The sequence below is a fragment of the Gouania willdenowi genome, chromosome 4 (genome assembly GCF_900634775.1).
Source record: "Gouania willdenowi chromosome 4, fGouWil2.1, whole genome shotgun sequence".
In the NCBI taxonomy this organism is placed as follows: Eukaryota; Metazoa; Chordata; class Actinopteri; order Blenniiformes; family Gobiesocidae; genus Gouania; species Gouania willdenowi.
Window position 1 is genome coordinate 41,375,635 of NC_041047.1, and position 22,256 is coordinate 41,397,890.

At 39.8% G+C, this 22,256-nt stretch overlaps 1 protein-coding gene across 5 annotated transcripts in view; it reads right to left on the minus strand.

The window, feature by feature from the left end:
• Positions 1-22,256, minus strand: part of naaladl2 (N-acetylated alpha-linked acidic dipeptidase like 2) — a 703,949-nt gene that overhangs the window by 16,542 nt on the left and 665,151 nt on the right. For 3 of the 5 annotated variants that reach the window (XM_028444647.1, XM_028444645.1, XM_028444646.1), the window contains one exon: positions 4,218-4,416. In XM_028444647.1, coding sequence (XP_028300448.1) covers positions 4,218-4,416 — 199 coding nt within the window. Of the gene's footprint in view, positions 1-1,801; positions 1,824-3,263; positions 3,906-4,217; positions 4,417-22,256 lie in introns of those variants that run through there. The other 2 variants (XR_003673909.1, XM_028444648.1) reach the window with 2 other exon arrangements.

Genomic DNA, 22,256 nt, shown 5'->3' on the forward strand with positions numbered 1-22,256 from the left:
TGACGTGCGGATCAGACCGCACTGCAGCAGAGGAAAGATTTTGCATCTGGGACACATCTATCCACTGACTTTGTATGTAATCTGGACGTACGGACATTTTGTGATGCATCCAGTGTGAACGCAGCATGTGCCTGCCATATTAGTGGCTTTCTTAGACCACCACCCACAGCAGAACATCAGCATGTGTGATGAGGGTGACACCTGTAAAGATAACATTTATTGTTCTGCATTGTGTGTCTGGCATTTTTAAGGAGGACTGATACCAGCGCATTTATAGGCAGGAGTGACTGGCAACGTGTACATCTGCGCACAAAGGAGCATGAAAACAGCACTGCACCCCAGAGCTGTGCTGAATTTTTTTTCTTAAGGTGCACAAAAAGCAACATCAGCAGCCTGTTCGGAAACTGTCTGGAGATGTTTATGCTGATGGCCACTATAAAGGACCCTCTCATGTCATTGGACTCCAACATGGTCATTGAGAAAGTTGCTTTTGTAGCCTGATGAGGTAAAATACAATTATCAAGACACATTATAATGTATCAGATAAGATTAGATTAAATTAAACTTTACTGTCATTGTCTCTAACTTGAGTGCTCAGAAAATGCTTAAATTAGAATTTATTAGAATTAGTGCATCTTAATAGGTTTTAATGCAAAATACACAAGGTGGAATAAACAAATGAGGTATTATTTATACAAACGGCTGTTTTCTTCCAGCCTTAACCTCTCACTGTCTTTTATAAGATGCTGTCAATCATTTTTGGGAGCCTGCCATGGTTTCCTCTCAGTAAGTACTGTATGAAATGATTCAACTATTTTTCTAGAGTGAAAATACCAGTAGCTTGATCATCTGATCAAGTCCTTCAGGTGACACTCTTTCTCACCTTTCTCTGTTTGTCTCCTTTCACTTTTTAAAGGTTGCCATGTTTGAGGAAATGTTCTGTGATGTTGTGCTGAGTGTTGCTACTGTGGAGGTCTAAGGTGATATTTATTGATGTGGTGAGCACATAGTCTGCGAAATATCAGTTAACCACAATCTTTTACTTATACATGCAGTGATGTGGTTTAAGGCGGAATATCCAGGTGTGGCGAAGGCAGAAGCGCCTAAGCAAAACTGGTGCATGCACAGTGGCGGGTGAGGAACTAGCTGGGCTACCTCTATTAGCATAGCTCCAAATCAAAATAGAGAGATGTCGACGCAGGAGGATGAACATGTAGAAGCTGCTATAAACTCAGTTTTAGAAGAATCCAGCATTTCATTTTTGAAAGAGCAAGAGCGAGAAGCGCTTTGTGCATTTCTGGAAGGTAAAGACAGCAAAGCGGAGCCACGTTGTTGTTGTAGCAGTGTCTTTGCAGATGACAACATCTTCATTTGTTACCGTGTGATTGGCTGAAACAAATCATTGTGGACAGGCGCTTCGCCTAATCAGCTTCAAGCATTCTGTTCATGTCCATCCCTGGTTCCAAAAGGATTCGCCAGACATAGACCCAGATCGATGTAGAGAACTCGAGTTAGAGGGAGGGGCTACACATCAATCTGGCTCTTGCCAGGTTAGTCAATACATGGCCCACAGCCAGTCACTGACAGGTTCATCTGTAAATGCAATCCTAGTAATCTAAACATACCCATGAATGAAACAGGACATCAAATTATTTAAATATCATTTGAATGTTTAATTTCAGACAATGAGACAGGAAAGGACGCGCAGTCATAGCCAAGTGTCAGTCACCACGGGCTGTCGCCAAAAGCATCAGTAGCTGTAGAAACTCATGTATGTATACGTCCTCTGAAGCTGATGTGAGGCTCTGCTGGAAGTTCCCACTCTAACAGGAGAAATAAACCAAGTTAGTATGAAATACAGACTGTACATGTAATCATTATTATTCTAATCATTCACAATGAGGAAACGTAAAAAATAGGAATAAAAACAGCTTTTGTTGCCATTTTGGACGGGATATGATGCACTTTTGTGGATTGGCCTGGCCTGTCGCTTTAGATAAATGGTGCATTGTGGGAGGTAGATGTGCAACAGGTCTGTTTACATTGTGGGAAGTGTAGTTTCTCTATTGGCTCTCAGCACTAAGCAGCAGTGTGTATTCACTCCTTCAGCGATAAAAAGTGCAGCATCCAGGTTGCATGTTAGGAGAGGATTAAATATCACCTTTCTCACCAACTACCTGCTTCTTGTATGAGTCCCTTCACCGAATTAGCCTAATAGACAGAGCTGTTAGTATCAGAAATGAGGCTGTGTAGTTAGGTGTTGGAAGTGCACAAATATGGCGAGCAACTGTGATGAAAGCTGTGTGAAAGGACATCTGTTCATTGACGGGATGATGCACCGAGGATCAGCACCTGACGGCGTAATAACGAACAGGTAAGTTCTAATGACGGCTCATAATTTAAGCTGCATTCAATTGTACTCGGAACCCGGAAAGATCCAGGTCATCAATTTCGACCTCCGAGGTAATCCTGCATGCTTTATTGAACCATAGACTGTAGAGAGTGCATTGACCTATACGGGTATTATTAATGATGCAGAGCGGCGTTCAAATGAACAGAGTGGGAATGGAAATACCACTATTCAACACTTTTAGTAACACAAATGCCAAATTAGACGGCACATAAAAGTAAAAGTTGAGGAGAAAATCACGCGACGTTTACGTCTAACCGTGGGTGCCTCCATTTTGCTAAAACGTCATTCCGACCAATGGGATCCTGAGCTCAAGAATCCGTGTATCAACGAAAAACACCATGATCCGTTTTCTCCATTACCGATTGGCCAAAGTACGTGACCCGGAAGTGTACTCTCATCTGACGCTAACGGCTATTCTAACGGCAGTTCGGCATGACAAGATCGCTGCTTCCAACTGTGCATCCGAAACGTGTCCTTTTCGCTTGAGCGGAATGTGTAACGCTTCACTTCCGGGTCACGTACTTTGGCCAATCGGTAATGGAGAAAATGGATGAAGGTGTTCGTTTTCCGTTTTCTTTACCGAAGCAAAAGAGCTTGATTTTGAAAAACAAGGCATTTTCCATTTTTTCATTTTGGTTTTGGAAACAAATATCAAATAATGAGTTTTTTTCATTTTTCATGTATTTGTTACATAATTAAAAACGAATGAACGAATGATACACGGATTCTCAAGGACCATTTTATTGCACTTTTCCGATTTGTTCTGTTGGATTTATCCGGGTTCCAAGTGCAATCGAATGCAGCACATGTAGCCACAAGGAACAATCTGGAGGGGCTGCGGTTAGTGCCATGAAAGCCGCCCATAGTATCCCCCGTAAGCAGAAACGTAATTGTGCTCTGAACAAGTACTGTACATTTACAAGTTGCATTGAGACTTTCTGTGAAAAAAATATGTTGCGTCTGATTTCAGATGTAACATTGGCTTTGTGCCCATTAGCTTAGCCCATTAGCTTTGTGTCCATTAGCTTATCCCAGAGATCACTCTCATAGCAGCTCGGCTTGAAGTGGTCCTTGCATACCACCAATTTTTACATGAGAGGAAAACTTTTAAGTGTGTATCTCGTACCGTTATAATGGAGCTAACATCTGGATAACTCTGACTTAGTGTTGTTAGTTGGGTAAGAGACGCAAAAGAAATGTTTCTAAGTGGTTTTCTGTTGTTATAGCAACCATTGGCTTTACACTCTGCCACTGTTCAGAAACTGTGACAAAAAATGTGAAGCTCAGTGTAAAGTTTAACCTGTTTACAATCATGGATGAATGTTAACGCACATATATGTGAACAAAGCCTCATCACACAAAGAAATTTAAGAGTCAGAAGATAAAACGTCACACTTACTTTAAGCTCATTGTCATGGAAACAAACACTCTTCGTCCATGTGATGAACTCCACAGGTTGGATTTCTTCTTATTTCAACTTAAAAATGATGTGCTTTTTTTAAAAAAAAGATTAAAACAAGACGTGACACAGAGAGGACGCACTGATGTGGAGAGTTCAGATCCCAAATCAAGCAGGATTTGATTGGCTAACTGTATGCTCTCAGATGAGTGACAGGTCTGAAACAGGAAGTGGTGTGTTGGAACCACTTACACAAATGAGGTGTTTATTAAAAAGGTTTTGGTGCATTGTGTCTGTAAATTGTAAACTTTTAGCAGAAGTTCTCAGGCTGTGTCTCGAATGAGATTTTTTAGTGTTACCGTCTCGTTTTGGCTGCATTTCTGTAGGAGCTACTTTTCCTCTGACCTGTAAATCCCAGCGGGCGCCTGAGGTACGATGAAACTCTTCTCCAGGTCTCTGAGTACATCATTCAGCATGCGTACGTGGGAGGGGTCACGCTCTTTCGGGTCATTTGCAGGCCTCATGGTTTCTGATTGGAAGTACGCTGCGTGGTCTCTGAGCGCCGAGGCAGAGGACAGCAGAGACGGGGACAACACCGTCTGATCTGAACCAGAAACACAACACAACACAAAGTCAATGTTTGCTTAAAATTAGACTGAATCTGGAGTGTGTTCATTTTCTTATCAGAAGAAATGTGACATGGAATGACCTTCCAGGACAAATTATTCAGAAAAATAACAAATTTAGGTTTAAAGAACTACTGAAAGAAAATGTATTAACAAAGCAGTTCTAGGTGCCTAATGATGTATAATCAAGGCTACTGAATACAATTATTATGTGTATATTGATAATTAACTGTAAATGTATATTAATATATTGTAAATGTATATTGATGAGCAGTGTTGGGAACGTTACTTTAAAAAGTAATTAGCTATAGTTACTCACTACTTGTTCCAGAAAGTAACTGAGTTAGTAACTGAATTACTCTATAATAAAAGTAACTCATTACCAAGGAAACTATTTGCGTTACTGTTAAAAAAAAAAAAGTTGCTATATGTCAAAAAAATTAGATTTGTTAGATGCGTGTGTCATTGTGAGGCGTTTCATTAAATTTGAGTTGCTTACAACAGATGTGGACAAAGTCTTCACTCCTGGATATAATCTATACTTCACATGTACGTTCTTGTCTTTGACCACAATTAATTTAAAGTAGTGTTTGTATCGTCACCTTAAAAATGACAACTTTTCATCAGACTGCTCCACGCTCACCATCTCTGCTGATTCATCGTGTGTGCGTGCATGTGCGTGTGCGCGCTGGCACATGTGTAAAAACACTGGCTCTGATTGGCTACCATGAAACATGACGCCGCCTTAGCCAATCATAATCGCTCACCTTGTTTTTAACCCACCTCCTCATTACAGCTGCGTATGAAGTCAGGGGATGCTTTCGGATCACAGTTTATTCAATCAATACATGTAACGCACCGCATTTAACGTTCAGTAATGATAACGGCGTTGTAACGGCGTAAAAAGTAATTTGAATTAAAAAAAAAAACGCTGTTACCTAACGCCGTTATTTTAAACTCCGTTATTCCAAACACTGATGATGAATAGCCAATTATTTATGTTAAAAGCCACATGTTGGAGGAATTGCTAATTGGAACTCGGTTCAACTGTATGAATGTTGTTTTTGCTTTGTAAGTTATCTTAGTTGTTGTTTGTTGCTGGGTTTCCGTTCCAGATTTTTGCTAAATAAAAGCGATATTTCTAAATGTCAACAAGGTATAATTGTGCTTAAATTGGGCTGGAGCCTCGCAAATTCCGTGACATCTCATCCGCAAGACTTTGCTGCAGAAAGATTGAAGCTCAGAACCTCCTGTTGTGTGTGTGTGTGTGTGTTTGTGTGGCCCTTTAACTGCAAATTAATTCACTGGCCGCTTGACCAGTGTGCGGAGTGAGGGAGCGTGTGTGACTGGAGCAGATTGATTATAAGCTGTGCTGTTTTGAGTGATTGGCAAAATAAACGTTGCAGCTGTTGAATTAAACTGGAGTCCCATGTCATACTTAACTCACTCAGTGCCATTGACGAGATATCTCATCATTTCAAATCCAAACGCTCAGTGCCATTGACGAGATATCTCGTCATTTGCATTTTTTCACGGGGATTACTAGAAAACACCCAGGCGGAGGTCCCTCATCAATATCTAAGCTGTGGGGTGTTGCAGTGACCAATTGTGTCCAGAAGATGGCAGCAGTGCACCTTTAGATGAGAGATTAGCCACTGATGCTACACAGCAAAGGAGGAAGAAGCAGGAAAAGAAGTGAGCTCACAGCACCACATACTAACACAGAACATGTGTGGACCTGAGTGGATTATTGATAATCAAAACCATCAACTAACCGGGCCAAACGGGTCATCCCTGCATGTCGGGGGGAGGGGGGGAGGAGGGGGGGGGTGGAGGTGGGTACAAAATACCCCCAGCCTGTGAGCCAGATAGCAAAATAATAGGTGACATGTAGAAAGTAGCAGTGCACCTTTGGATGAGAGATCATCCATGCTCATCGGAGCTCAGAGGGAGAAAGAAAGGCGTTTACAAGACAGAAAATGGCGCTACGTGCAGAGCTGACGTTCCCAGCAGCGCACACTCCGACCAGAGCAAGTGTGGAATTCATGGATAATGTGGCGATTGCGAGATAAAACCATAAAAAACGGGGTAAGCAGTGACACTCTGTACGTCTGGGAAGAGGAGGAAGTTGTGTGTGTACAGACTGACGGGAGAGAAAGTTGGAGGAATGCCAAAATACAGTAAGAGATCCATTCAACTCTGACCCAGATGGATAAATAATAATAATTTTGCCATCAAAAGCCCGGTCTGTGTGTGTGTTTTTTTTTTAGTTTTATATAAGGAAACGATGTTCAGATGTTACAGTTTTCACTAAAGCAAAAAAAAAAAAAGCTTTAAAGTCACTGACAGGGTTTTTTTTTTTTCAAAAAGGCTTTTTTCTCAGCTTTTTGCTCTGAAACTGAAGATTTGTGTAAAACTTGCTCTATTCAACGGCTGATTACAAAATAACAAAACAAGCCAGAAACAATTTTTTTTTGATGAAAGTAGAGGCTTCAATCTTTCAGAATCTGGTGTCAGATTTCAGATAGTCATAGTAGAAAATATTCTGTGGGTCTTTAAAATCAGTCAAAATGCTCAAAAACGGCTGGCACTGAGGGGGTAGAAAATCTGAAAATGGCTGGCACTGAATGAGTTAAACAGAGGAGTTAATCCTAAAGCTGAGTCTTCCGACCACAATCTGAAGACGAGACACAGGAAAGGTTAACATTCCTTAGAACACTCTGCATTCCTTTGTTGTTTCACGTCTAATGTGGCTGTAATAAGATTAGATTAAGATTAAGATTAAATCGGGCTTTCGCCTTTAATTGGCCATGTAATGTTAGTACATTATTGGAATTTGTCTTCTGCACTTAACCCATCCCTGAGGAGCAGTCGGCAGCCATTTTGCGGCGCCTGGGGAGCAGTTCGGGGTTAAGGGACTTGCTCAACATCCCACAGTGACGGCCCCGGTGAGGCTTGAACCGGCAACCCTCCGATTACAAGCCCAGCGTCCTTAACCACTAGGCCACCACTAAGAAAAAGTGACTCCATTCTGAGACTTTTTAGCAAGTTTTGATTTTTTTTTTTTAATTCTGGTGTTTCCATTACCAGATTTTATTGCGTTATTTAGATTTTGCGCATTTCCAAAAATAATGAAAACGCAGCTTGTGTTGCTTTGTTGTGTGATGTGTTATACAGTATGTAATTGTAGATGGCACTAATAAGACAATTGTATTAGGTGTGGAGCCCAGGAAGAGCAGCATTGGCTCTAGCCAAAGCTAATGGAGATGCAAACAAAAAGAAAAGAAATAAATAATTTACTCCTGATTATTGCATTTGTGCATTTTTTAACACGGCAATGGCTTTAAACAATTCTGATCATACAAAAACAAAGATGTATTTGAGCAATTATTTCATTTTACACCCTGGTCTTCAAATATTAAACATGATCATTCATAAAACTACAGTGAAACGTGATGAAGGGACAGACTACAGCTGTAATCAGTCCTCAACAGTTTGACCCAATCCAGCCACACGCAGAGTTTGTGGAAGGCAGAGGGAACATTCTCCCGTCACCCCAACGTTTTTATTACAGTTTTCTCAAATTAATTTCAAATAATACAATCCTTAATATAATGTACGATACACAAATATTTTAAGTGCCATAAAACACAGTGACTGTACAAAATATGTATGAATTAATTTGTTGTTCTTTTAAAAAAAAATACCAGTATTTTTACTGAAATGGTCCCAAACTTTTTGAGACTTTAGGTTGGTTCTTCTTCTGTTGCACACTTTTTCTTCACAGTGTAAATGGTGAAGCAAGACTGCACCCCGCAGTTCATGTATAGTACTGCAGCAAAATGAAGCAGAAAGCGGCAACATTAATCTAAAAATGAGGATTTTTTAATGACACGGTCAGCCTCAAAGAGCTAAAAAAGTAAAACAAAATCAGGGCAGAGCTGCTTTCTTCTTGTAAATAGGATGTTACTATATATATATATATATATATATATATATATATTACAGCAGTTCTACTGTGTTTTGGGATAAATGCTGGGATTAATTGGAATTTTGAGAAAGAATTTCAAACGCCGCCTATGGTTCCAGCCCGACACTATTCAAACATATGCACGCACATAGCTCAAGGTTGAATCGTTCATACGTTTTTTAACATAATTTATTCATGTGCCAGAGGCCAGCCTTCATTCACCTCCTTCACGCTAATGGAAACACATCACCTGACCATTCCTGTACCACGCAGCGTCCAAGCCCGACCTGAGCCCAAGTTAAAATGATAAAAAGTAAGCAAAATCTGAAATGGCACGTCAGGTTTGGGTAAAGATCTTCAACTCAAACGTAGACTTCCTGTAGGGGGAACACGTGACCATAAAGATTATTTTACGTTATGCTGTTTACAAATGAAACCAATCCAGTGGTTAATACTGTGCTCAGTAGTGTTCATATATTTAGTGATGAGAAACCAAAGCTTTGTGAATTATAATGAAACAATGTGGTTAGAACCATATCTGCCATTGGCCCCTCTTTCCCACCATCCTCCAATATGAGTATTATCCCATACATATCCCGTCTTATAATGTAATATAAATATATATGTAATATAAAATATAGTGTCACTAGCCTCGTGAGAACTGCCACCTGAAGTGGCCTGGGTGGCAGCTCTCACGAGATCAGTGCAGACAGCAGAACAAACCCGGAAACACCTAATCAGAATCAACTTTAATGGCCATGTATGTTATACACACGAAGAATTGGACTTGGGAAACTGTGATTTCTCTAACAATGCAAACATTATATAATAACAATCAACTAGCAAATATAAACAGTAGTTAAAGACTGATATGTGCAAAACTAAATAGGATAATATAACAAGATAATAATAATAATAATAATAATAATAATAATAATAATAATAATAATAATAATAATAATAACTAGAACTGCAAGCAGTTATGAAAGGGGGACAAGCCTTCCCGCGCGACTCGACCCCCGGGTTTCGCGGAGCCTGCGGAAGTACGTCATGAAGGATGACGGGCTCGTGGCGAGTGTCAGGACACAGGCCAACGTGCCACTTGCTGTGAACAGGTGGATATTAAGTTTTGGAAGATGTGATTTAAAGTGTGAAAGTTACAGGCCAAAATGCATTTGCACCCATTTTAGCGCCACCTAGTGGTGCACTTTTTTGGTATGGGTGATCTGTGTGCTCTTCTATGTCTACCCCGTAAATTTCACGGCCCTCAACGTATTACTTCTGCTAAAATAAAGGTTTGTTTATTTATGTGTTATGATGTCATTAGCCACGCCCACTTTGACCAATCGCAAATTACTTTGAGATATCGCCTCAGGAAGGACCCAAGATCATACCCTCCAAATTTTGTAAAAATTGATTGTGCCATTTAAGAGATATAAATATTTGTTATTTGTAGCGCCCCCTAGTGGCCTACATCATTCAAATTTGGCGCATTTCCTCACAGTCATATGCCAACTGTGGATCTCAGATTTGGTGTTGTTAGCATTTATTTTGACCGAGATATGCGCCAGTTCACATTAACTTCATTTGTTCACACTGTATATGTACAATATAGGAAACAATTTGTTGACATAACTTGAAAGTTGAGTGGTTGCCGTGGCAGCAAGATGAAAGAGAACCAAACAATACCAGAATGTCAGTTACTTCTCTCAGTGCAAGTGGTTAAGTAGCAAAAGCTCTGAGGATCTTTGTATTAACAAGTACAACAGGCATTTTTTGTGAAGTTTGAAAGGTTAAATAGTAAAGACCTGAGTGAGGAATGGCTGCTACAGGTAAACCTAATTGATTTTGGAGTGGCTTCTCCCATTTCTGCCGCCATGCCCGGGCTCAGACTTCAACCAATCGGCTACAGGTATGAGGGTGTCACCCTGAACAACTTCTGGGTTTTTGTAACAAATCTGTGTTATTATAGTGTTGGTACTTAATGCTAAGATTTAGAGTTCTAAAGTGTATTTCATTCATTTTGCTTCACAGGGCCCCAGAGGTTTGTCTTGGCCTTCCATACTCGGGGGCCATTGACATGTGGGGAGTGGGCTGCACGCTGGCATTCCTCTTCCTAAATGACAACCTCTTTCCTGTCCACTGGGAATACCTCATGGTAGGTCGTCTTTTCTATACATCATCCCTCCAATCACTTAATTGCCTACGTTCTCTTTTTCACATGTACACAGGTATAGATAGCCTTGACAACCTGCCCCTAATGTGTGCAACTGTGTTCTTTCTGCAGATGCAGAGCATGGTGGAGATGCTGGGAATGCCATCAAAACATGAAATGGGCACAAGATGGAGGCTGCTGGTAAAACATAGTTTTTATTGTTGTTGAACCTTGACTGTTGCCCTACACGTATCTTAAACCCCTTTTATTGTCATTGTGTTTCCTCAGACACCAGAAGAGTACAAGTCTAGGAACAGAACAAAAGCTGAGGAGTGGCCCGAATATCGTCCACATTTGTCATCATTAGATGACCTGCTCTATGTAAGTGTTCTCTATGACATTTGAGTTCAAATACTTAGAGATCTCTTCTTTAAAATCTAACCTATTTTAGACATGCGTTTATAAGCTGAATTTACTCACTGTTTCTTTTTTGTTAACATGAGTAAGAGAGGTATGAACTTGAGTATTGACGCTCTATATTTTTATTAATCCAGATGACTGAACTATGGGACAGTGAGACAATGGGAAGAGAGAATCTCTCCCACTGATGCTCTTCAGCATCCCTACATTACGGGGTCATACCTGAGCCAGGAGCCAGACAACAGAGAACAGTGAGTAACTGCACTGTTTAAGCATTCGCACACATGGAAATCAACTTCTTGTTCTTTTGAATTTTGTACTAATCTTTTTGAATTTTAACTCCAGTCAAACCGAGGCACAGGTCATTGAGTCACAATTACCCAAAGACTTGGATGCAGAGTACCCCATTTTGCATGAAAACTACAAAGTTGGACTCATTGAGGCACATTCACCCGAAGACTGGGATGCAGAGTACCCCGTTTTTCATGAAAACTACAAAGTTGGACTCATTGAGGCACATTCACCCGAAAACTGGGATGCAGAGTACCCCGTTTTTCATGAAAACTACAAAGTTGGACTCATTGAGGCACATTCACCCGAAGACTGGGATGCAGAGTACCCCGTTTTTCATGAATCAATCAATCAATCAATCTTTATTTGTATAGCGCCAAATCATAACCAATGGTATCTCAAGGCACTTTACAGTAGAGCAGTCTTAAGGACGGACTCTTCATTTTATGGATACACACATATGCATATATACGTATATACACATACATATGTATCCCACACCCAACATGAATTCATCATGGCGGCAAGGAAAACCTTCTGTTAAGCAGCAGGAACCTTGTGTGGATCCCATTCCTATGATGAACAGCCATCCACGTTATGCTGTGTTGGGTGTGTGCAGAGGAAAGGGTGGAGACAGAGCCGCTGAGTCTCTGTAACTCCACACTGAGGATCCCACGGACCTGCAAGACAAAAGCCAGAAGGAGTACAGGAGCAAACACACAAGGGAGTAAGCAGACATAGAGGGAGTGTTTGAAAGAGGAATGGGACCCTCTCCGGTCCCTCTCTAACCTAAATGACCTCTCTCTTAACGCCCTCTCCAACCTCTCTCCAACCGAGCATGCCAGACCCCCCCCCCCGGCAGTCTATGCCTATTGCATCTTAATTATGAGCTATGAGCTGGTTCCTAACTAAAAGCTTTATCAAAGAGGAATGTTTTGAGCCTAACCTTAAAGGTAGAGAGGGTGTCTGCCCCCCGAACCGTGGTTGGTAGATGGTTCCAGAGAAGTGGGGCCTGATAACTGAAAGCTCTTCCTCCTATACTACTTTTAGAGACAAATGGAACAATGAGTAGTCCAGCATTTTGAGAGCGTAGTGTTCTGGGGGGATTGTATGGCACTACAAGCTCCTTGAGATAGACTGGTGCCTGTCCATTTAGGGCTTTATAAGTGAGAAGAAGAATCTTGAATTCTATTCTATATTTTATGGGAAGCCAATGCAGAGAGGCTAATACAGGAGTAATGTGATCTCTTCTCCTAGTTTTAGTCAGTACACGTGCTGCAGCATTTTGAACCAGCTGAAGTGTCTTAAGCGACTTGCTCGGGCAGCCTGCTAAAAGAGAATTACAATAATCCAGTCTAGAGGTAACAAAAGCATGGACTAGTTTTTCGGCGTCGCCCTGAGACAGGATAGATCTGATTTTAGCAATGTTAGGGAGATGAAAGAAGGCAGTTCTTGAAGTTTGTTTTATGTGAGAGTTGAAGGATAAGTCCTGATCAAATAGAACCCCAAGGTTTCTAACAGTTGTGCTTTGTGCCAGAGTAATGCCATCTAGGGCAGTTAGGCTAGCAAAGGTTTCTCTAAGGTGTCGCGGGCCCAGTACAATGACCTCAGTCTTGTCTGAGTTGAGAAGAAGAAAATTTTGGTCCATCCAGGCCCTAATGTCCTTTAGACAGGCCTCAAGTTTAGATAGCTGATTTGTCTCACCTGACTTCATTGATACATACAGTTGGGTATCATCAGCATAGCAGTGGAAGTTAACAGAGTATTTTCTCATAACATTACCAAGGGGGATCATATAGATACAGAAGAGGATTGGACCTAGCACAGAGCCCTGAGGAACCCCGTAGCTTACTTTAGTGTACACAGAAGACTTATTATTCACGTGTACAAACTGGTACCTATCAGATAGGTAGGACTTAAACCAGTTTAGGGCAGTCCCTGTGATTCCAAGTAATTTCTCTAATCTCTCTAGTAGAATATAGTGATCTATAGTGTCAAAAGCTGCACTAAGATCTAATAAAACCAGCACTGAGAGTCGTCCTTCATCTGAAGCCCAGAGTAGATCATTAGTTACTTTAACTAAAGCAGTCTCTGTGCTGTGTTGAGCTCTAAAGCCTGACTGGAAGTCCTCGAACAGGCTGTTGTTTTGAAGAAATTCACAGAGCTGAGCTGCCACAACTTTCTCAAGAATCTTTGAAATAAAAGGAAGATTAGATATAGGCCTGTAGTTTGCTAAAGTGCTGGAATCAAGAGTAGGTTTTTTGAGAAGGGGTTTGATTACAGCTACTTTAAAGGACTGTGGCACGTAGCCTATTGATAGGGATATATTTATTGTCTCCAACAAAGATGGGCAGACTAGGGGAACAACTTCTTTAAACAGCTTAGTTGGGATCGGATCTGAAAGGCAGGTCGATGGTTTGGAGGATGAAATAATAGAGTTAAGTTCCTGAAGTCCTATATGTGTGAAACAGTTTAGGTTAGGCCTATTTACATTTAATGGTACAGCAGGCCCAGGTGAAGGCAGGGAGTGGCTAATTTTATCTCTAATCTTGTGAATTTTATCGTTAAAAAATGTCATAAAGTCCTCACAGCTGAGGGCTAGAGGAATCATGGGCTCAATAGAGCTCTGACTTTGTGTTAGCCTGGCTACAGTGCTGAAAAGGTACCTCGGATTATTTTTATTTTCTTCAATTAGTGAGGAGTAGTATGTAGATCGACTATGTCGTAAGGCTGTCATGTATTTACTATGGCTTTCTTGCCAAAGTATTCGTGACTCCTCTGTTTTATTGGAGCGCCACATTCTCTCTAATTTACGGGTTGTCTGTTTGAGTGTGTGAGTTTCAGAGCTAAACCACGGAGCTTTCCTCTGACGTTTAATAGTTTTTTCCCTCAATGGGGCAATTGAGTCCAAGGTGGATTTTAGTAGACTAGCAGAGCTATCGACAAGCAGATCCAGTTGAGAGGGGTTATAATTAATATCATAGTTATTTATTGGATGGTGCACTGAGTTTAAGGCAGCAGGAATGGCCTCTTTAAATTTAGCCACAGCACTGTTGGATAGATTTCTACTTGTAACTATTTTATTGCACAGTGCGAGATCCTCTAGGATAATGTTAAAAGATATTAAAAAGTGATCTGATAGCAGAGGATTTTCAGGGTAGACTTTTAGTTCATTAATATCAAGGCCATATGTTAGAACAAGATCAAGAGTATGATTTAAACGATGAGTAGCTTCATTAATAGTTTGAAAAAAGCCAACTGAGTCTATTAGGGACATAAAGGCTGAGCTCAGGCTATCACTATCTTTGTCCACATGGATATTAAAATCTCCTACTATCAGTATTTTATCAGAACTGAGGACTAAGTTTGATATAAACTCAGAGAATTCTGATAGAAATTCAGAATAAGGGCCTGGAGGACGGTAAATTATCGCAAATAAGACTGGCTGGCAGGTTTTTGATTCGATATGAGATAAATTTAGAACCAGGCTTTCAAAGGAAGTGTAACTGGCCTTTGGTTTAGGATAGATTAGGAGAGAGGAATGATAAATAGCTGCTACACCACCTCCACGGCCTATGTCTCGTGGCATATGAGTATTTAAATGACTGGGAGGAGTGGCTTCATTTAAACTAACATATTCATCTTGATACAGCCATGTTTCAGTTAAACAGAATAAATCAAAGTTATTTTCTGAGATAAGGTCATTTACTAGTAGAGATTTGGATCTCAGTGATCTAATATTTAATAGAGCACATCTAATGGTTTTATGTTTTGGTGTTTCTAGATTTGAGATTTTAATTTTTTTCAGATTTTTATAATTGATAGCTCTTTTATTTGATTTTATGTTAAAATCATTGTGAAATATGGGTCGGGGGACTGACACCGTCTCCATAAAATAATATTCATCACCATCACAACAGTTGTCATGGCGATGAACACAGCTATCCTGATAGCAATGGGAGGGAAACTGTCCTAAGGCAAGCGCAGAGGGGCGTGGAGGACTCCCCCTCTGTAACATGGTCTCATTCATGAGATGTCATAAATGTGCCATGTTTTCTGATAGTAGAGATGCTCCCTCCAAAGTAGGATGGATTCCATCTCTTCCTATCAGGTTCGGTTTTCCCCAGAAGGATCTCCAATTATCAATGAAGCCCACCTCGTTTGAAAACTACAAAGTTGGACTCATTGAGGCACATTCACCCGAAGTCTGGGATGCAGAGTACCCCATTTTTCATGAAAACTACAAAGTTGGACTCATTGAGGCACATTCACCCGAAGACTGGGATGCAGAGTATCCTGTTTTTCATGAAAACTACAAAGTTGGACTCATTGAGGCACATTCACCCGAAGTCTGGGATGCAGAGTACCCCGTTTTTCATGAAAACTACAAAGTTGGACTCATTGAGGCACATTCACCCGAAGTCTGGGATGCAGAGTACCCCGTTTTTCATGAAAACTACAAAGTTAGACTCATTGAGGCACATTCACCCGAAGTCTGGGATGCAGAGTACCCCGTTTTTCATGAAAACTACAAAGTTGGACTCATTAAGGCACATTCACCCGAAGACTGGGATGCAAAGTACCTTGTTTTTCATGAAAACTACAAAGTTGAACTCATTGAGGCACATTCACCCGAAGTCTGGGATGTAGAGTACCCTGTTTTTCATGAAAACTACAAAGTTGGACTCATTGAGGCACATTCACCCGAAAACTGGGATGCAGAGTACCCCGTTTTTCATGAAAACTACAAAGTTGGACTCATTGAGGCACATTCACCTGAAGACTGGGATGCAGAGTACCCTGTTTTTAATTAAAATTACAAAGTTGGACTCATTGAGGCACATTCACCCGAAGACTGGGATGCAGAGTACCCCATATTTAATGAAAACGGCAAATGTGGACTCATGGAGGCACATTTTCCTGAGGATTAGGATGCTGTGTACCCTGTTTTAAATAAAATTGTGGCATATTAACAAAAGATTGCAGTACCGAATACCCTCTCTCATGCAATTGGCATAATTTAGCGAAATTCTTACAATAAACATTTATGACTTACCTGCTTTGTTACTGTTTTCATCGTTTTGACCCCTTTCTCAAACATTTTTTTCTCAGCTTTTTGGGGAAGTACCTGACATTGTAGTGTGCTAAATGTTCTGCAGAGCTGCTAAAAGTCCTGGATAGAAATGAAAAGGGGCTTTGTTTTTATATGTCACTAGGGTTTGGGGATTTCCCAATACATGTCGACCTGAAAAACTAATTCCAAACACCAACATGGTAGCAGGATCTCAGCTTCCTCCTATGGTTACCAGAGGTCCATGTGGCCTTTGTCCCATCTATTCACCTCATGCAATGCTTCAACAATAATGCTACTGATACAATAACAGATCATATATTTAGAATTGGTAAAACATTTGTGATGGAATCAAATCTGACAAAATATTACTGATTAATGAAGAGTAGTGATAATTTTGACTCTGTCCATAATCATTTTCCTACTGAAAAGATCAGCACAGTACAAAAATAATTAAAAGGGTTGATGATGGGTGATCTAAAAAAAAACCTACACACCAAAATAATAAAGAGCCTCTGCTCTCTACTTAGATGAATTATTCACAGTCAAACTCAAGCTTTAAAGAAGACCAGCACATGATGCCAAACCTTCTGAGTCCAATTTCTCACAGCAACTGAATCAAGAGTGAAAATCCTCCTTATGTACTCCAGTCCAGCTGATTGTCAACAACTCACAGCCGTGCTCAACTCTACAGTTGCAGCAGATCTCCCTATTTGGCATGATGAGCTGGACATGGCTGTGCACTTTGTGCCAATCTGTAACAGTATAGTAAATCCCCCAATAGATCCCCTGGAATTATGAAACCTTTTGGCCTCAGTAAAAGCTAACCAACAATTTGATCTTATTTCAAATTTTGTTGGTATTTTCCTGCATGGAAACATCAGAGTGAGAGAATCTTGTCAAAAAAATTGCAAATATGGCAAAAGCTGCATTTGTTTGCACTAGACAAATGTTTTAGCAAGACCTTGATGTACTTTGCTACCATGTAGACCCCTACTTGTGTGAATGTGGACAGAAAAATAGAAACATGGAGAATGATTAAAGACAGATTCACTCAAATTCAGCCAAACATTGGCTCATCCATCTTATTTAAGTTGTAGTGAGTTGTATTTCACAGTTTCAGGGTGATCAATATGCTGTATTACTGCCATACGTTCAATTAAGACTTAGACTTTCTTTATTCAAACTTCATTCAAACTTGAACTTTACAGTACAGATAACAATGAAATGTCGTTGCATTGGCTCGTATTGCAGGATAAAAACAGCAGCAACATAACAAATTTACATAAATTTTTGGTCAACTTATTTTTCTAAACAAAGAAGAAATAGGTTTATTACTAAAAATGCCAGTAGGTTAAATTATTATGTGAATCAAACAAGTGATAATTCTGAATAAGATGTTTTCTTATTGTTGTTTTTTCCATTATATATTACTCCTCAACAGGATAGGTAAAATTCTGAGAAAAATTCCCTTGTAGGGCTAAACTGCATATGACATTACATTATTATGTTTTTTTAAGTGTGGAGGAGTAGGGGAAATATGGTTTTATAGGTTAAATGTCTGAAGCGGTACGGGACTGTGAAAAGTTTGGAAGCCACTGTCCTATGTAATATTTTGGATATTCATGCTCAGGGTTGCGAGTTCGAGTCCCGGTTACCTGATTTTCTGTGTCGTTTTTGCTCAACTATTTTCCTATTATAGTGTTCTTTGGGTTTAGAGGTTTAAACCCACTCCCTGTTTCGTCAGTGTGTTTACTATGGTTGGGTAAAAATGCAATACAAGATAGAGGAATTATTTAATTCAGAATTTAAGTCGGAATAAACCAGCCACCTAATTCAGATTTAAGTTTAATTTGGAATACAATTTGCATTAGGAATTAAATGTTTAAAGATGATTTAACTTTTATTCTGAATTAAAGAGGAATAAAAGCTTCCATGTAAACATTGCCAGTGACAAAAAATAAATAAATAATAATAATAACAATAATAACTAGAACTGCAAGCAGTTATTAAAGGGGGCCGAGCCTTCCCGTGCGACTCTGCCCCCAGGTTTCGAGGAGTACGTAACGAAGGATGACGGGCTCGTGGCGCGCGTAAGGACACAGGCCAACGTGCCATTTGCTGTGAACAGGTGGATATGAAGTTTTGGAAGATGTGATTTAAAGTGTGAAAGTTACAGGCCAAAATGAATTTGCACCCATTATAGCGCCACCTAGTGGTGCACTTTTTGGTATGGGTGATCTGCGTGCTCTTCTATAGTTACCCTGTAAATTTCACAGCCCTCAACATATCACTTCAGCTGAAATAAAGGTTTGTTTATTTATATGTTATGTAGTAATAAGCCACGCCCACTTTGACCAATCACGATTCACTTCGAGATACGGTCCCAGGAGCGACCCAAGGTCATACCCACCAAATTTGGTAAAAATCAGTTGTGCCATTTAGGAGATATAAATTTCTCATAATTGCAGTGCCCCCTCGTGGCCTAAGTTATTCAAATTTGGCTCATACCTCCACAGTCTCATGGCAACCAAGGATCTCAGAATTGGTGGTGTTACAAATATTTTGACCAAGATATGCAACAGTTTGCGTTTTAATAGCTAGCTAGAAAAGTTTACTTGTTAATATTTTGCGCATATATTGCACGAACAAAATTTTTTGCTGAACTGTAGATCAGGTCCAAGTGAAGACTCTACGTGCCAAGTTTCACGCTTACTGGACAAAACCCCAAAGAGGAATTTGAAAAACTAGGTTTTTGATATGTCGAGACATACAAAGAGCAATGTGCTGTGGGAGTGGGCGTGCCCTATGTCAGAAGATGCGACATTATGTATGAAACATGTGGATATGAAGATTTTAAAGATCTGAATTAAATTGTGAAAGTTAAAGGCCAAAATGTTTTTGAAATTATAGCCCCAAACTCATTTAGTTAACTGTATATTACGTCCAACTGAAGACTCATTGATTGGACAAAACCCCAAGGAGGATTTCGAAAAAGTAGGTTTTTCAGTTTTTGCGATTTTGCTCTGAGAAAAGTTTAGGCAGAAATGGGCGTGGCCTAGCCCAGGTGATTCAGTGCTATTCAAGGAATCTGTGGATATGAAGGTTTTAAATTTGCAACAAACGGTGTGGGAGATATTGGCCAAAACGCGTTGACCTGCTGGCGGACATATGTGAATATTTGCATCCAAGGTCCCCTGGGGGTTTTGGACCCAACCACCAAAGGGCACCAGCCTACCTTGCACGGTATAGCCTGCAGCACCACTTTTACCCAAGGAAAAATAAAAATAATAAAAACCCTTGCGATTACACCGCTGGTCCTAGGAACCGCGTATGCTTACATACGCGGTTCCCAGGCCCCGCAGGCTTGGCCCCATAATAATAATAATAGGATAATAGTGCAGTGATGAGAAGAAAGATTGATGGATGTAAGAAGACGTTTCTGCGAAAAAACAAATAAGTTGTATAAATATCTTGAAAAATTAGAGTTTACGTTCCTAAAGAGGAGCAGGATGGGTCACATTTACACATTCTATAAGATTTTAGCGTCTAACACGTAAGTCAGCATGAAAAATCCACATATATATGTAACCGGTCGAGACTATGCATTGTGTTTAAAGGTGTTTTATTCTGACAGCAGCAAGAATACACACAAAAATCCTCCAGTCAGTCTTTTCCATGAACATGTCCCTACACAAATCAAACGACACAAACATGTTACAATACATCAGAAGCACTTTAGAAGAGGTTTAATTCAGCCAACTAACTTGGACACATAACTAATAAAGAGATTTTTTTCCAGACAGCAAAGCCGCTGACCTCTCACATGGAGATTGTTAACAAAAAGGAAGAGGTAAGGGCGCGGGAAAACAAAGCATTGACGGAATTGCTACATAAAAATTTGAACATGGGGATACACACATAAATTAAGGTTCCACACACTGATTTGGAGGCCCAACTTGTCAGGTATGAACTAATAAATAAAATAAACTTAAAATGACAGATTTTGTGTACCCATAACATATTTTACATGCATATATACAGTAATTGACCCTGTTACATTTATATAACAAAAGATGAACCAACCTAAAATCTCAAAAGTTTGGGACCATGTGTGTATATACACTATATATAGAATAATAAAATGTAAATGTCTAACCTATAGACATGCAATGTGAAATTAATAGTAAATATGCAACGTGCTTCATATAACCTTTTATGTTTTCATTTAGGCTGTATTATAACGTAGGAATGTTCACAGCATTTATAAGCCAACAAAGGTAGGTCTATTACATTTTAATCACCTAATTGTATTTAGTAAGGGGTTGACAAGTGGGTATTTTAGATTTCTTGTACACCTGTCTTAAAATATAAGAAATACTGGAGCTTGGTTGGGGTGGTGGAACGTTTTGTAGCAGGCACCAGAAAATTTCCCTTATTTTCAAATCCAAAACTTGACAGGTATGGTTAGAACTGTTCAGGCTTATGAAGCGTTTGATTCGAGACATGACGGCACTGAAAAAGTCTTTTCAAAATCGGAATTGTCATTTCTTTATTAATCTTACAATTCTCATATTAAAATGTGAAAAACTCTTCCTTCAAGTCACTGATGCTTGAGGAATGAGGGGATTTTATACAAAGACATATGAGCAATCAAGTGCTTCACTGCTACGAGTGCACCATTCTGACAGATTCATGAACCTCATTGCACAACACTGCCCCCCACAGTCCATCACAGTCAACTGCAACATGCTGCAACACGTCCCATTTAAGGGGAAAGAGCTTATTGTGAAGAGTAAAAATGTAAAAGTTTTGAGCTCCAAGCAAAACTATCCTGAACATCTCATTCAAACAAATAAATAGAGTTCAACTGTATTTGTTTGAGTACGATGTATGTATTCTGTTTTTCCATCAGTCCCCCAAGGTGTTTTATTTATTTTATTTATTTATTCAGTTTATTTCCGACATGGTTACATTCACTTTTTTTTTTTTTGTACATGCCGAAAAAGGAGACGAGAGAAGCAGTTTGCTTATCTGGGTCCCGTCCCCTGTTTTACCATCGCAAATTTACATGGGTTTACATGTCTCTCTGGTCAAACATTCTTGAGTTGTTCTGAACAGTCCGTTTTTGTGTATTCTCATCTGTAGTCAGTGTTGTCTTTTTTTAATTTATTTTTTTATTCCTCCTTCTCTCTATCGTTGTTCGTGTTGGCCTTGTTCCCTGCCAGGCGTTGTTAGCATTCCTCCAGTTCAAGAACAGTTCCTCTTTCGAAGGTGTATGGAAGGTTTTTCCCTTTTCATCCATAATGTCACCACTCGGGAATGTCTCTTTTGGACACACAAGTTTGCAGCTTGTTTTGTCTCTACATCAAGGTTAATCCAGCTGTTGTTAGTTCTATTGGCAGTGTTGTATTTTCCACTGTTAGATTTAACTTGTATAAACACATTATTATATCTTAGTTCACAAGCAAGGTAGTAATTTCATTGTACAGGAAAACGTGTTTCTAACTGCACATATGACAATAAACACTTTGAATTTAAATTTAATGTAATCACCCCACCACCTAGCAATTGAAATGAATAAATGACAGACCTTTTTTACTCTTGGTTTCCACATTTAATTCAGTCTCCGTAAAATAATCACAGTCCGAGTTTTGTTTCCAGTGTTAATATAGATCTGGGTCCATATCCATGATTACCATCAGTAATGTTGTTGTTTAGGTGGATCCTTCGTATTTTCCCAAGTCTTCCATCGTTTTGATGAGGATTGGTTTTCCGTTCTCTTCTCCCAGTGGTGTGATGTAAATCCTGCAGTTCCTTGTCCATGTCTTTAGAATCTTTCCTCCTTTTTTTATTTGGCGTGCCTTCCATGCGATGCTTGCATTTTTTTTTGTCAGGCTTTCATTAATAA